Source organism: Ictalurus furcatus, chromosome 29 (genome assembly GCF_023375685.1).
Source record: "Ictalurus furcatus strain D&B chromosome 29, Billie_1.0, whole genome shotgun sequence".
NCBI classification, from domain to species: Eukaryota; Metazoa; Chordata; class Actinopteri; order Siluriformes; family Ictaluridae; genus Ictalurus; species Ictalurus furcatus.
The window spans coordinates 9002972-9019278 of record NC_071283.1 but is presented as its reverse complement, the minus strand read 5'-3'; the positions used below and the strand labels follow the sequence as shown (position 1 = coordinate 9019278).

The 16307-nt window shown below is 37.5% G+C and overlaps 2 protein-coding genes across 2 annotated transcripts; both read right to left on the bottom strand.

Moving 5' to 3' along the window:
• Window positions 1-132: 132 nt before the first annotated feature.
• On the bottom strand, window positions 133-7509 carry LOC128604324 (E3 ubiquitin-protein ligase TRIM39-like). The gene is made up of 7 exons (XM_053619385.1): window positions 6024-7509; window positions 3149-3801; window positions 2457-2552; window positions 2060-2293; window positions 1685-1832; window positions 1390-1416; window positions 133-1276 (listed from the first exon to the last, which is right to left on the bottom strand). The coding sequence occupies exons 1-7, from the start codon at window positions 6088-6090 to the stop codon at window positions 723-725; spliced, it is 1779 nt and encodes a 592-aa protein (XP_053475360.1). The 5' UTR covers window positions 6091-7509; the 3' UTR covers window positions 133-722.
• LOC128604325 (E3 ubiquitin-protein ligase TRIM39-like) lies at window positions 7507-16048 on the bottom strand. Its single transcript, XM_053619386.1, has 7 exons — window positions 15643-16048; window positions 14030-14658; window positions 13725-13820; window positions 9562-9795; window positions 8696-8843; window positions 8508-8534; window positions 7507-8051 (listed from the first exon to the last, which is right to left on the bottom strand). Exons 1-7 carry the CDS (start codon window positions 15647-15649, stop codon window positions 7507-7509), a joined length of 1686 nt encoding a protein of 561 aa, XP_053475361.1. The 5' UTR covers window positions 15650-16048.
• Between the last annotated feature and the right edge of the window lie 259 nt (window positions 16049-16307).

The following is a 16307-nucleotide window of genomic DNA, read 5'->3' as shown; positions in this document are numbered from 1 at the left end:
TTTGGTGACACTGAGAAACATTTAAGTGATTAATGTGTTAGGGAACAGTTTGTGTGTGGGCAGAAAGCACAGCGTCCTCATGCACATCAAGAACATGAGAGTAAATTAGTAACTAAAAGAATAAAAATAACACTTCTTTAGACAGGGTTTTGAGTATTCCACTTATTTACATTTATGAAAATTGTAAAGATAATAATAATCCATGATTGCAGTATATTAATGAATGGAATAGGAGTGTACACAGCAAATACTGTACATGTAAATGACAGATGAATAGACAGAGGATTTCATTTTATTCGAGTAATCTAATTTAATTGCAGCTCAATTTTGTTTTATTAATATAATCCAACTATTGACATTTATATGTTGGATACATTTCAGAAAATATATTAATTCATTAAAATCATCAGACATTTTTTTCTAAGCCTTCCAAACCATAGACCCCAAAAAATTACACTGTGGTAGCATTTACATTTAAGACGTCTTATTAGTTTAATATTAAAAGCCTGGCTGTAACAACAGCTCTGTCAGTTCCTAAGTTATTGATATTTTGAAGCACAAGCAGTTGCATCTCCATAACACCAGGGTTGATATTGATGCTTCACTTCACTCAGCCACTAGGTGTCAGTTTAAAGCACCAACACGTCATATAGTTTCATAAAACAAAAAAATGGATTAAAATGTAAAATTTAAACGTGTTCTTATTGTCCTTGTAATAGTGTTCAGCACTGTTTGTTGTGTGTTACCCCCATCACTGGACAGATGCTCAGTATGTCCGAGGCCTTATCACAGCAATAAAGGTAGAAAAACGGGTATATTTTCTCTTGGAACGAGTCCATGAAGGTGTAGATGTGACTACTTGATATTGCATCATAAAATGACACCTGTCCTTCTTCAAAATCCACATACACGCCCACTCTCTTCAGCTTGGGGTTGACAGAAAGAATAAGAGGTGGAGATGAGGAGACTCTGTACTCCTGTCCCTTCTTCATAGCCAATGCCCAATAGCCTTGAGACGTGCTTATAGCAATCCGCCCTTTCCTGTTGACAGACTCTCTGGCAACACCCAGGTACCAGTCATCTTTTTCACCCACTTGGACCTCCCAGTAATGGCGACCATAGGTGAAACCTTCATGGCCCAGGGTGATGACCACTGTGTCAAAACGCGCTAGTGTGTCAGGCAGGTCTTGCCATGCCCCCAGGTGACGCAACTGTCGTCTGTCCTCAGAGAGTTGCAGCCAGGGATTGGCTGTGTCAGGATCAAGGGTCACATCCACTTTAAAAAAAAGAACAAAGAAACTTTGGAACGATGGAAATATGGAACAAGGGATCATAATATTTTTTATTAAAAAAATATTTTTGTATGGGAAATCACACACAAAAACATACTTGAGTACTTCTGAACAGTCTTCAGCTCTGTTAGGAAGAAAAAATGTTTTAAAAAAATCACATCAATGAATTTCTGACCAATTAATCAAAGACTTCCACGAGTATGTTTTCAGTGTTACATGCCCCTCAGTCAAAATATTTGTACCTTTTAGGTTTATTTTATTATGTGCAGAGTGAAAGCAAACCAAACCAAATATCATCCAGAATCACCAATTTTCCTTTGATTTGGCAAAGAGACACCAGGAGGAAAACACCAGTGGAGTAGGGTATTCATTTCAAAGAATCAAAGACCCACCAGTTTCTGCAAGTTTCTCTATCTCTTCTCTCAGGGTTTCCTCAAGCTTGGACACAGCTCTCCTGATTGTCCCCAGACACTGATCTGTGGGCACATGGGCCTCAGACCAGTCTTTAGCTTGTGGATGGGTGATTAGAGATGGGAGTTTCTGGAGATGTAAATTTAGATTAGATGTCAAATTTCCTAATCTTGACTATTCTTGAATCTTAATCATGTAAAAGTTAAAGGTCATGGAAACAGACTGCAAGAATATGAATAACGAAGTAGTAAAATGACCAAATGACTTTTGCGAAATCTGTTAGCTTGCGCATCCTTTGTCTACTTTCTTTCTTTGTCTTTCTTTCTTTCTTTTTAAATTTTATTGCAAGACTCCACCTGAAGAAAGTAAATGTGGTCATCAGTGTGAGCAAGATGTTCTATCTCACTGTTCCTTGTTTTCAGCATGTCAATCTCCCGTTCTAGTTCCTCGACGAGTCCCTGAGCCCAGCTCGCTGTTTTCCTCTGCTTCTCTTCTATGGCAAGAATGAGCTCAGCCTGGGCTTTTTGAACCATACGGACCACGTTTGAGAACACCTGCATACTGTCCTCAATCTCCCTAAGAGCGCTGTGCTGAAGAGGGCAAGACAGGAAGAAGAGAAAATGCATATGTGCGTTAACATGAAATATTGTGAGGTTATCAATCAGGTTTGCCTAGATTTCTATCCAGCATTATAGGCTGATTTGCAGTGCCATCTGATGAAACATAAACAGTATGTTGAAGATTCAAACTTACTTTATTCAATTCGACAGAGTGTTTGATGTCCTCCACCTTTTTGAGTCGTTCCTGGATCATCTGCTGAACCTCTGCCTCTGTTTTTCGTAGCAGAGCCTGTTAATTACCATTTAATACACTCATTAAAGTCTATCTCTCTGTCTCTTACACTTGATTTTATAAAGCTGCACACTTTGCTCTAAAGCCAGTTTTACACTGTACAATTTATGATCCAGTTTTGCTGTTGCAGACAAAAACTGTACATCATCAAAAGAGTTATTTGGTCTTGAGTAAGATTGGTGGTCTTAGAACCACCAATGTGTCAAGTGACATGTTCCCTGATGGCTGATTTTCTGCATGAACCCAGATCACACTAATTAAGCAAAATGTAGTAATTTTCTTTAATCACAGGTCTGTCGTTAGAGGATCATCATTGTATAATCTGACATGGAGACCACGTGTTATTGTGCAGTCTGTTATAGAATTTGGACACGATTTTTTTGGGATCATGTCTTACAATATAACAAGTAATAATCTAAAAGACTGCTGTAATTGCACAGTCTAGAACTGGATTTACACATCTAATGTAGCTTGAAAAGAGCTTGCAAATTAATTGGCGAATTGAATCGGTCTACTTGAACAGGGAAAACAGTAAAATGTGCAAAGCAGTGATACACCAAGACAAGGACTGACAAATCTTTTTGTCTTTTTACCTTTTTCTCACTCCATTCTCGTTCGACCGGCACCGTGTAGTGTGCCCTGTGGTCCATCTCTGTGCAGAGCACGCACACCATGATCTGATCTTTCTTACAAAACAGTTCCAGCAGCCTCTCATGCTTCTTACACATGCGGTCTTCCAGATTCTGCACTGGCTCAATCAATTTGTGTTTAGTGAATCTTGCTGTGTGTGTCTTTAGATGTTCCTCACAGTATGAAGTGAGGCACACCAGGCACGACTTCACAGCCTGTTGCTGAGGCCCAGTACAGACGTCACAACACACTGCCTCAATCAAAGGCCCACTTGGGGGAATCAATTCTGGTATTTCCAAGGGTAGCTCTTCCAGTAGTTTCTCTGGCTCATGTTGTTGCTGGGACTGCTGTTGCTTCAGGACAGGCTTGATTCTCATTTCCTTGAACTGCTCTGCAATCTCACGCAGTACCGTGTTGATGCTAATGTCTGGCTGCTTGAAAAAGGTTTTCTTGCACATGGGGCACATGAAGAGGGAACTGGTCTTCCAGTAGCCACCAATGCAGCCCATGCAGAAGTTGTGGCCACAGGGGATGGACACTGGATTGGTGAAGACATCCAAACAGATGGAACAATGGACCTGCTCTTCGGCTAGCATGTTTGTAGGTGAAGCCATTCCTAAAGAAATGTTTTTTTTTTTTTTACTTTTACAAAACTTCCTTACATTCCTCATGTTAATAATAATTCAACCTTTCCTATTAGTAGCTACCACATAGGATGATTCACGGATGCTTTAGAGATTTTTTTTTTTCAAATTGTTGCTACAGAGACATATACTCCAAATAGGTAACACATATACTCCTAACACTGCAGTTACTGATCACATCGCTTAGCAAGTGTCACACATTCCCTCTTTGCATCGCAGGTCCTATGGCTCTCCCAGGTACCAAGTGTTTATATGATTGTTTCTGTTTTGGTCATGTCTCCTTGTTACCTGGCTGTGTCCACCTGTTCTGTGTTACTCCTTGATTAGTATGTCTATACAGTATACCCTGCTATTTCTTTGTAGCATTACAGCCCTGTTTTAGTTTCTGATTTTTACATATATTATTGATTATTCCTAACTCCATTACAGGCACTGACAACAATTAATAGATCTGGCCTAATAAAGCACACATCTAGTACCAGCAATTGCATACTGCCTCATTTTTAATGTTACATTAACCAATAACTAAGAATGACTGAGCTTACTGTTGAATTATTCCAGTAACTGAGTAGCTGTTCTAAAATCTTACATTAGTAAAGAATTATGCAATCTGGTTTGACAAATAAAGATGGCCCCATTTATATTAAGTGTCTCTAATACCTTTGTAATTCCACATACACTATATGGCCAAAAGACTGTGGACATATGACCATAACACTCATAGTCGACATTACAGTAATAATCATAACAGTCGGCATTCCAATTAATCCCATAGGTGTTCAGTGGCGTTGAGGACATGACTCTGTGCAGGCCACTTGACAAACTTGACAAACTTTACAAACCATGTCTTCATTGAGTTCATTTTGTGAACAGTGGCATTGTGATGCTGGAACAAGCTTGGGCCTCTTAGTTCTAGTGGGGGGAAATTCCAATGCTATACAATTGTGTGCTTCCACCTTTGTGGCAACAGTTTAGGGAAGGATTTCACATGGGTGTGATGGTCAGGTCCCCATACTCTTGGCCATGTAGTGTAAACTGTACAGATAAGTTTTGTCTATTGGGCATGTACACTATTACAGTCACAAATCATGTAATTAAATATGTATAGCTTAAAATATTAAAGTAACTTTTCTATCATTCCTGTACTATATTTGCATTATAACATGCACACACAATGGAAACAGATCAAAATCAATCAAAAATCAATCTATAAAATCAAATCTGTAATTTGACAGTTCTCACATACTAACTACACTGGACTTTTCATGATTAGATTAGAAAGAAAATCTTCTGTAAAAAAAAAAAAAAAACCTGCAAAATCAGCAGTTCACACAAATGTAATTCCCCTCCATGCTGTTACACTTGAGAGAGACCTGATATCTTGTCTGATGTGTACTCAGACAAGAGTAATACGTTAATTTAAAAAAAAACTGATAATTTGTCCCAGACTCCTTTCAACCAGTTATGTGACTTCTGAGGGCAACAGGTTGTATTTGAACTAATTTAGGGATTTCACAGCAACATGCGTGAATACTTATGCAAATCACAACTTTTTTAATTTGTAAATGATTTTGCAAACTATATTGATTTTTTTTATTTTTAACTCCATGTCAACATTATGGGCTAGATTAATGACATATCCCAGATAATTGCATTTCAGTTCTAGGTTGTAACACTAGAAAAAGTGGAAAATATCAAGGGGGTGAATACTTATTCATAGCACTGTACCATAATGCGACACTTGTGCAAGTAGGCATGATTAGCTGATTAGCAGTCCTGTTTTTGTGACTCTTGGCATATGCTCTTAGCAGCATGCCACAGCTTTAGAGGCAGAGCAGAAAGGCAAGACCTGTCTATTCATAGATTTCCAAGATTAACATTTCCAAATATACCAGTCTAGTCACTGCCCTGCTTCACCTCTCTACTCATAAATGAGCATTTCATATCTACAGCTTCATTCCAGAATAGAACATTTCAAGCAGACTGTGCATAATGTGAGATTTTGATTAGTTTTCCTATGCAAAGTGCTGAAGTCTTGGCAGTGTGCAAAACTGATAAGCAAGCATGGCTGTCAGTAAAATCACGTCTTTCAATTATGAAATCAAAATAGTTATGTATGTTTGTTTTAGCAGTATGTAAGTGTTATTTGTTATTAAATAGTAATGTTAGATGAAGATTTCAAATGGAGACTCACCAGGGAGCTGGAAATGCTCAGAGCCCCTGTATAAAGTGATCTTTCTACTATAGACGGCGAGTGACATGCGACACAGCTGATTCCCTGCTCAAAAATATCAGCCCCCACCCCTTCCCTTAGCCTAGTTTAGTATTTGCACTTCCAGGCTAGTGGTCCCTCTAGACATAAAGACAAAAAGTTAACCCCTTACATGGTAAGTGTTTTATACTGTTCTACTTCTATGAGCAATTGACAGATGATAAAGATCTGTAGTCGGGTCATGTGAAGAAAGAGAAAGTAATGCTATTGATGCAATTGATTTATTTTATTCAAAAGTCTCAAAAAGTTGAGTGTTCAAAATTACTTCATATAATGTACAAATGGCAGAAAGAATATATGCATGTAAATAAAATTTTAGTAGTCTGAACATAATAAAACGCTACATTAACCATTTTCAATCTGTTTTTCAATTTCAATAAAATCACCTGATAAGTAATTATATTTAACCATACCCCAATCACAAAACTGTAAATACAGTGCATTTGCAAATGCAAAATATACAAGTGTGATGTAATGTGAAGTAATGTGTTTGGCAGTAGTCCTTTCCACTTAATATAATCTTTAGTGCACATTATCACCCACTCTGGAAATGAAGCATGTTTATGTTGAGTCCATCTTAGAAATTAAGTTCATATAACCACAGCACTTCATTTGTGCAGTGGCCTGAGAAAACCCTTCATATGGTCTTTTTCCCTACTGTATATTTCTGAAAAGTACAAGCTTTGTTGAAGTAAAATATGTTTTTCTTTTGCCTATCAATCACAAATAAAGTTTTAAAGTTGCATTTAAAAGTGTGATTATGCCAAAACGTAAAAAGGGAGAAAATTACATTTAAAGAGATTATTCTGGTTCTACTGAAACACACCCTGTCTACCTCTACATGTATTAAGTTAATCTACTTACAGAAAAAAAAAGTATTACTGACAAACTTTTAAGAATGATAAGTTTACAATTTCAAATTCAGCCAGTATCTGATTACAAAGTGAATTGGTTAGGCTGATATCACATTGTGTTATGGCATGTAATTATCCAAAAACTTGATTCCACTGTAAGAAAATCACACTTAACTAGCAAGTTTTTAGACTTATTTTCACTGCTGTGTTTGCTGGTTCATTACCCAACTTTGCTGGCAGGTTGTCATGGCAAGGTCAGAAAGTAGGCTAAGTAAAATAATTAATTTCAATTAATGTAATTTCCAAAATTCAGCTATAGTAATTTTGGCAATAATGTAGTAGTAATTAATGTACTGCTTGACTAGTGAGTATTAATAAACTGTAGTATTAATCAAAGTACATTATTCATGTAGTATTATCCTATAATGTTTATCCATCCATGGAAGTTTATATAGAATTAAATTTTCCCTAATCCAACAATAATTTTTTTTAGAACTATATATGAGAATCAGGCAGGTTTTTAAACATATTTAACAAACAACAATGCTGCTTTAGCTGTGTTTCACAGATGTGATGGACAGTGCTCCTGCATTCGTTCCCTCTTGATTGGCACATGGGCTGAAGATGGGGTACACACTCTCACCAAATGTGTCCATGAATGTGTAGAGGTGAGACTGTGTCTTCACATCATAGAAGGACACCTGTCCTCCCTCATGGTCCAGGTAGACACCCACCTTCTGTGGCAGTGTGGGCAGCTGGAGGGGAATCCTGCTGGAGGCCAGAGCTCTCACCTCGTTGTTTTTCAGCCATAAGCACCAGAAGCCACCTTCAGGATTGAGGCGAAGGTCTCCTTTGCGACGAGCAGATGCCTTTGCCACTCCTAGGGTCCATGCTGTTTTCCGTCCCAAATCCACTTCCCAGTAGTGCCTGCCGGAGGAGAGGCCTTCACGAGCGAGAACAAACAGAGCTGGGCTGAAGCGACGTGGGTTGTCCGACTGGGATCCGGCTTTACGGCCCTCTTCATAATGAACCTGCTGCCCATCCTCGGAGACAACCAGGTTTCGCTGTGCTGTGGATGGGTCCATAAGCACCTCGCCTTTATGAGAACATTATAGAGAATGAAAAGAACATTTTAAAAAACACTACAGCCAGTCACTTCATGCATTTTTTGTTTTGAAGTACAACTAATGATGCTTACATGCTGCTCAATTGTCAGGGTTAAAATAATCCATTTAATTGCCATTTCCAAAAGTGCATCTATTCTAAAATGCTGTTTACATCATGAAATATCCTCATGTTCATTACCATAAACAATCACTTAAAATCTTACATTCATTACAATGATGATTACATTTTGATCCAAACTTCATTTATAGGCTTTAATGTTTGGATTTCTTTATATGTGTGGATTTCTTGAGATTTCTTGGATTTACAATTGTATTGCTGTTAAGCAAAAGAAATCTCTAGGGTCAGTGGAATGTTCATTTCTAAGTATCGAACAGAACATGAAGTTTTGCAGAGCTTCCCAATAGTAAGTGAAAATAGCACTTACTTGCATAATTCTGCATCTTTCTCAGCTCTGTTAAAAGAACAGTCAGAGTTATTCAGAGTAACCATCAACATAAAACAATAAAACCAACTATTGTGTATGTTTTAATGAGAAATGACTTCTAAAAATGCATTTATTCGTGTCAGCCAGCATAATTTCTTTTCATTGGTTTCACTGATTAATAACGTTACCTTTCCCATAGAGGTGCTTCAACTCTTCCTGAAACTTCTCAATGAGTGCAGAGACAGACTTCCTGATAGTTCCCAGGTACAAGTCAGTGTTCACAGACACACCTGTCCAGTCAGTCGGTTCGGGTGGAGGAGGGAGAGTGGGCAAAAGCTACAACAACAAAAAATCGCACATGTCAGATTTTAATACAAACACACACACATAAGTAATACATATGGACATCCACAATAAGGGGGTGATTGTAAAATAAATTTTACAATGATTATTTAGCCTTTTACTGTAGTCTATACATGAGCACCTGTACCTTTTCAGGTACAATACACTCCTCATTGTCATCATTTATTATTATGCTTCACGTTATATTATAGTTATGTCATACATTGGTGCTGCTGAATTCTTTAATCTGATTGGCCAGAAAATGCTATATTAATGCACTGATTCAGATAAGTGTTTTATTCCTTTTTTAACACAGTAATTTGCCAACACTAGCAGTTTTTATTAAAAATTTTATTTAAAACATTTTATCATGTTACAGAGAAACCGCAAAATACAAAGTCCTCTGTCCTGAAGAATTATCCATGTGGAAAACTTAAAGGAAAAGCTTTAAAGGAGCTATGCTAAATAACCTTCTCTTTAAAAGAAAAACTTCCCCATATCGACACATACTGTATGTTGAGCATTTGCATACAAGTCCCTGTATGGCTGTTACTATAGAAACAACAATGTATTAGAATGAGCACATTAATATAAACCTCTGATTTGAATTACAGCCAGCACTACTGTCAAAGCTGTTGTTATAGAAAATTAATCAACACCTTCTGACCAGTCAGTTTCAAGCATTCAACAGCAATTGTATACACACACATACCTGGAGGAAAAGCACTTTGTCCTGGGTATTTGAGAGGATGTCTAGGTCGTAGCTCCTGTTTTTGAGCATGTTAAGTTCATGCTCCAGACGGCTGGCCAAATCTCGTGCCTGCTCCTCAGCCAGCTTCTGCCGGAATGTGATGTGCTCCACCAGCTGGGCTTGACTCTGCTCTAGCAGCCTCTGCAGCTCAGCATACACAGCCCAGCTCTCCTCGATCTCCCGCTGACTGCTCGACTACAACATACATGCACACACATTGTTAGCCGTATCGACCTTGTGTAAATTCATCTATTTCCCAGCTGTCCTTGAGGTCTTGTTGACTGTTTAACTACAAATACACAGAAATTTTGACATATTAGCTCATTATTTTGTCATTATAGGTCACTGAAGGAAATATCATGTACTCTCTTATATTATGAACTGCTACTGAGACACCTTAGATACGGGGAATACTGGGTTATAGTTTCTGTTTGTGTGTCTCTGTGCTATCAAATGCCTATGATGAACGTATTCACTTTATTACCTAGCTGATCAACTGCCACCCTTTATTATAGCTGACACATATATTTTCTATACCTTGAAAAGACTTATTTTTTGTAGTATGACTGTGTGTGCTGTGTGCTTTGTCTGAATCTGTCTAGCACCTGCAAAAGTAGAAACATGCCCATGCACGGCTGCTTATCTATGTGTATAAATACTCCTGTTCTCCACGAATAAACCGGACGTCTCTGTGAACAACATGTGTGTCAGTGTGTGTTCATTTAGACTCTCCAGGCCTGAAACGCTCTGCGGTCAACCACACATAGCACAGAACTAAGAGTTAAAAGAAATAAAAGGCTGTAAGGCTGACTGAGGACTGACGGACATAATCTGAGATTCCTTATCTCTAACAGTCATTATTTCAAAATATTATCTCATTATTTTGACTGAATAACTTATTTCAATATATTATGTTTTTATTTTGAGTTAATAACTCCTTATTTTGACTTAATAACTTAATGTTTAAACTCACAAATAACATGGCACTTCATCTTTTTTTTTTTACTATCTTGCGGCTCAGGGCTTTCATAGTCCATAACATATCAGAAGAACATAAAGATGCAAGAAGAAAACATCACATCTCATTGCCTACTGACTTTTGTTGACAATGCAAATACAATGTGCTATGTTAAAAATTTGGTTAGAAGAAGATGAGTACTACTGATACACAGGAATTCATACATTATACTAGTTTGTTTCCCTTTGGTTGTATTAATGTCTTACTGTGCTCACCATACTTCTCTATTACATTATGTTAGCTAGTACATTTTTGCTTAGTCATTTGGGTTTATACCAACTGAAACATGGGACTGGAGCTTTCATTGTCCAGTGGGCTGAATTTATGAATTCTCCACCCCTGTATTTGCCATGGATGACTAATTAGGTTTACTGTAGCGACACGATTTATATTGATTTAGTGGTGCATTATGTTAGAGCACTGCAGACTCCGTCCATGTACAGTAAACAGGACTGCAAATGCATGGTGACAAGATGTCCGGCAGGACCTTGCTCATGAGTTTGGCAACGACTGGTCTGACTGGTTTAACTACAAAGTGTAAAAACACATCATGGCTTCCTTGAGCTATGAACATAATGAAATCTACAGTGTTATTGTATTATCATGTATACAATCACTTCCCTGTCATTTACAATTTTTGGCTCTAAAAACCACAGAGAGAGAACATCTCTGTAATAAGAGACTTTGCTGTTTTTTTTTTTCTGTTTTTTTTTTGTGTGTGTGTGTGTGTGTGTGTGTGTGTGTGTGTGTGTTTTTTTTAATCCTTTTTGGATCATCCCCCCTGTGCAACTTCATTATCTTTGTATGATTGAACACAGCTCCAGCAGGGCTCCAATAACAGCTTGAGATTTGGTCACAACACTGGCTAAGAACTGCCACACTAACCTCAGTGTGTTATTGACAAAGTATAGCATTAAACTTGTTTTGTCTAAGGGAAAAATATATTGTTACATAGTACTGCTACAGGCATGACCTGAAACAGGTTTGGTCAGAAAGTCTGAATTTCCATACTGTGTGTAGTGTCATTTATGCTTCTTATGCAACATTCGACATGTCTAACTTCCTACAGTCACCTGATGGCACTAAGTTTGGGTGTGGAAAGTAAATATTTGCAGCGGTCCTACTGGTTAGGCTAGTCAGATTATGAAAACTGTGTTTGCACAGACATATTCAGTAAATGAACCTTAGCCACAGTAATGAGCTTCTATACCATCAAAGAAAGTGTATATCTTTTTTTCAGATATACGCCTGTGTATATTTCTGGGGGTTAAATTCTATTAGAATACCTTAACCCTCAGAAATGAGCTTCTGCTTCGAAAAGATCTGTTGTTGTTTCAGATGTACACCTGTGTAATTTTTTTTTGAGTTAAGCTCTACTCTAATAGAATTTAAGAGATAAATTAGACAGACTAATTTTGTGATGGACCAATATCACTTCTGAATTACATTCCATTAAACATTACACTGAATCCATTAAAAAGTTAAAGGTGCAGCTGGTAATGTTTATAAGCGTCTCTAGACCTTTAACACTCAGGTAATGACTGGACATTAGTGAAGGGAAATTTGATTCAATCCTCAGACAGTACTTCTGACTGCAAGGATTGTATGGCAGATGTTCCGTTCCAGATGCAGATTTATATATATATATATATATATATATATATATATATATATATATATATATATTTACAATTTTTGATATGGTGAAATTTTCTTTGAAGCAAGTTTTTTGGAAGGAGGCAGGACAGAGGATTTTGTGCTTTGTGTTTTCTCAGAAACATGACAGTCATCATATTTTTTGTCTTTTTAACTTAAAGAGAAAGAAAACAAAACACTTGTGTGAGGGCGTGACAGTTTATAGAAGTTAAAACCTATTTAACTTCTTACAATTTTAACAATCTTACAGTGTACCCTCATTAAAATGTTACACAAAATAGTGGTGTTTTGTGTTACAATTTAATAAGTTTACATTGTTCGATTATTATAATTGTAATAGAACTCTTAGATCAGTAATACTAACATTGTGTAGATACAACTCAAAGTTTGATAGTGATGAATTTGTGAACCCATTTTGAACGTTTCAAACTAACAGTTTGTTTATGGCTTAGTGACTAGCACCTCCAGAGTTGAGGGTTCGTTTCCCACCGTTGACCTGTGTGTGTGGAATTTACATGTTCTCCCCGTGCTGCGAGGGCTTCTCTGGATACTCTGGTTTCCTCCTCCAGTCCAAAGACATGTGTTATAGGCTGATTGGCATGTCCAAAAAGTGTCCGTAGTGTATGAATGGATATGTAAATGTGTATATAATTGTGCCCTGCGATGGATTGGCACCCTGTCCAGGGTGCCAATCCTTGTGCCCCATGCTCCCTGGGATAGGTTCCAAGTTCCACGTGACCCAGTAAGGATAAGTGTTACAGAAAATGGATGGATGGATGCAAAACTATTAATGGGAAAGACAGACAATTCCTGTTGTGAAAAATTAGCAGGGTTTTTTTTTTTTTTTGTCTTTTTTTTGGAGGGAGAAATTGCTTTAAATGTACTAAAATTATGTATCTGTGGGGATTGTGAGTTAGTTTGATTAGTTTTTTGTTTTTTTTTCCAGCCTAACATATTCTAAAGGAAACCAGTTAATTTCAGTCAACATGTATAATGTTAGCACACATGTTGTTACCAAGGTGCAATTTAATTACAAAAATTTTTTTTGCTTCCAAATATTATATACTATTATATACAAAATATACTATTTTGATTGTATATTAAAATATATAAAGTGATTTGTCAAGTGTTGCTAAATAAATGTAACTAAATAAATGTAATGTAATAAATGCACAGATAGAAAGATCACATTTGATCATTTGATGCAATGTGAAAACATTGCATCAAATGATATCAGCAGCCAGCATATAGTGATCTACACAACATAAGGTAAAGAATCCTTGGTTGTAAATGCAGGGATTAAAAACCCCATAAGATATAAGGAGTCTCAACCAGAGGGGTGGTGATTCACCGTCACTACAGTCAGCAGATGGTTCTAAAAATTAGAAACTGTGGAGTTATTAATAAGTCTTTGGACTTATTTAATTTCATGGCATTATCTGGGACTCACTTTGATAACTGCAATGGACTGCTTGACCTCTTCTAGTTTCTTTACTCTCTCTTTAATCAGATGTTTCAGCTCAGATCGTCTCATCCCCAGTTGACTCTGTAGAAAATGGAATTGCGATTACTTTTCTAAAGACAAAATCTTTTTGTATGACCACTGAACTGTAAAAAAATTTTAGGGAGAGCATAAAAAATTCTGAGAATAATATTAGCACAGAATAAATTACAGAGGCATTTGAAAACTTAACACTTAAAACTAATCTTGTGCTGTGAAAACCAAAAGTATCAGATTCAATTCCACCCACTCACCGATAGCTTCTTATATTCACGCTCCACTGAGATTATATTGTGTGTCTTATGCGCAACCTCAGCACACTCGCGGCACACACACACATGCTCCTTGCGGCAGTAGGCATCCAAGAGGCGCTCATGCTTTTTACACACCTTCTCCTGCAGGTGGTGGATGGGTTCCACCAGTTTGTGCTTGGTCATGGCCTTGACTTTTTTGTGATGCCGCAGGTGGGCTTCGCAGAAGGACCCCGGGCAACTTAGACAAGACTTCAGGGCCTTCAGCTTTCTCCCAATGCAGGCATCGCAGGGCACATCACCAGGTTTGGCGAACTCACCGCTGTCCTCGTCTTTTTTTTCAGGTCTTGGCGAGACCACCCCTTCAGCACCCGCTACTTGAGCAACAGAAAGGCCCTGGAACTGCTCGGCGATCTCAGCAAGAACACGGTTAACACATAACTCAGGCTTTTTGGAGAAGGTCTTCTTGCACATGGGGCACAGAATCTTGTTGCTGTGATTCCAGTAGCCCTGCAGGCAAGCCATGCAGAAGCTATGTCCACATGGTGTTGAGACAGGTTCCACAAACACCTCTAGACAAATGGAACATGAGAACTGCTCTTCTGACAGTGTGCGGCCTTTAGACGCCAGGCCTGGGAGACCGAAAAGTACATTTTATTAATTGTCAAAGCACATGGATACATGTCAAAATATTTGAAATGGTCTTGGGGAAAACCCATCAAATGTTTCTGTGGCTGAATTCTGGCAAACAGCAAAAAGACCAAAAAAAATGCATATTGGCCAAAATAAGGTTTTTCTGCTTATAACATACTTTGCCACCTCAAATTGATTTCCTCATATAGTAAAGCTCAAGCTTTGATCAAGTCATTGGATAGTTGTGTGCCAAATACAAATACAAGCCTAATCAGTTAAGTCTGTATAAATATTTCAATTCTACTTTTTTTTTTAAACAAGTGCAGTGCTGGGCCCTACATGGAAAAGCACTGAAGGACAATGACCTATGGTCAGAAAGTTAACAAAATGAGACTTATATTAGATAAAGATATATCCTTTACTACTTCCTGCTTTTGCTTCAGAAGAAATATCTATATAAAAAAAAACAAAAAAACAACAACTACAATCATTAAAAAGGCACAAATAAAACAAGCTTGACTGCTGAAACATCATAAGACTCTTATAACCATGAAAGGCAGGTCATTTTAGGAATGCAGCAGCTCAGGATAGACGTCAGCATCTAAATGAAAATAAATTCCTTTCACATTGGCCTTTATTTATCATGTTCTCAGAAAATGTATGGGAGTAATTTCTTATTCACTGAATATATTAAGTGTGGTAAGATTCTTTCTAGTAGTAGCCCTATCTAACTTATTTAATATAAAGTACAGAAATCAATTCTTAATTAAAACTCAAGAACTATAAGGAATATTATGAAGTTTATTCCACAAAATCCATGTTCATTAAGTTGTTTCATTAAATTATTCATTTCTCTGACACTAGCCAACCACAGCCTACTCTATTCCCTCCATCCAAGAGCACAATTTATACTTAAATAATTAAATTATATAAAAGTAAATAAATAAAAACAGACAGAACATTCAAATGTCTCGATGACTTACTCTGCATGGTGATATGTTGACTCTTCACTTCACTGAATTCTTCACTTCTCTTTTAGTGGCTTTTAGTTGTTCCTATGCATACACAGGCATACACATACTAAACCTGTTTATCAACTTTTCTCCGAGAGGCAAACACATAAATGCAAACTGTTTGAAGAAATTCGTCTGGCCTTTTTCTGGGTGTGGCAAAATTGTGGGTGAGTTGGAGAGGCTGGGTTTGTGTGGCTAAGCTGTGGGTGGTGATTAAACAAACAACACATACACTCACTGCCCACTTTGTTAGGAAAACCTGCACACCTGCACATTTATTCATTTATCCAATCAGACACTCATGTGGCAGTATCATGCATATACAGGTCAAGAGCTTCAGAGCTGTAGCAGATGTTCACATCAAATATCAGAATGGGGAAAAAATGTGAGCTTTGTGTCTTTAACCGTCACATGGTTGTTGGTACCAGATGGGCCAAAAGACCAGGTGATTTTTTCCTAATCTTTAACTATACTCAACCGTCTGGGATCTGGGATTTTCATGCAGAACAGTGACTAGAGTTTATACATAATGGTGCCAAAAACCAGTTCTGTGGGAAGAAATGCCTTGTTGATGTCAGAGGTCAGAAGAGAATAACCAGACTGAATTGAGTTTACAAGAACGCTACAGTAACTCA

Coding starts and splice junctions, on each gene's coding strand:
- LOC128604324 (XM_053619385.1), bottom strand. CDS start 6,090: ATGTCACTCGCCGTCTATAGTAGAAAGATCACTTTATACAGGGGCTCT. Junction 2,553..3,148: donor GAGAATGGAGTGAGAAAAAG/GTAAAAAGACAA, acceptor GGTAATTAACAG/GCTCTGCTACGAAAAACAGA. Junction 1,417..1,684: donor AGAGAAACTTGCAGAAACTG/GTGGGTCTTTGA, acceptor TCTTCCTAACAG/AGCTGAAGACTGTTCAGAAG.
- LOC128604325 (XM_053619386.1), bottom strand. Junction 13,821..14,029: donor GTGAATATAAGAAGCTATCG/GTGAGTGGGTGG, acceptor CATTTTCTACAG/AGTCAACTGGGGATGAGACG. Junction 9,796..13,724: donor AGTCCATTGCAGTTATCAAA/GTGAGTCCCAGA, acceptor TGTATGTTGTAG/TCGAGCAGTCAGCGGGAGAT.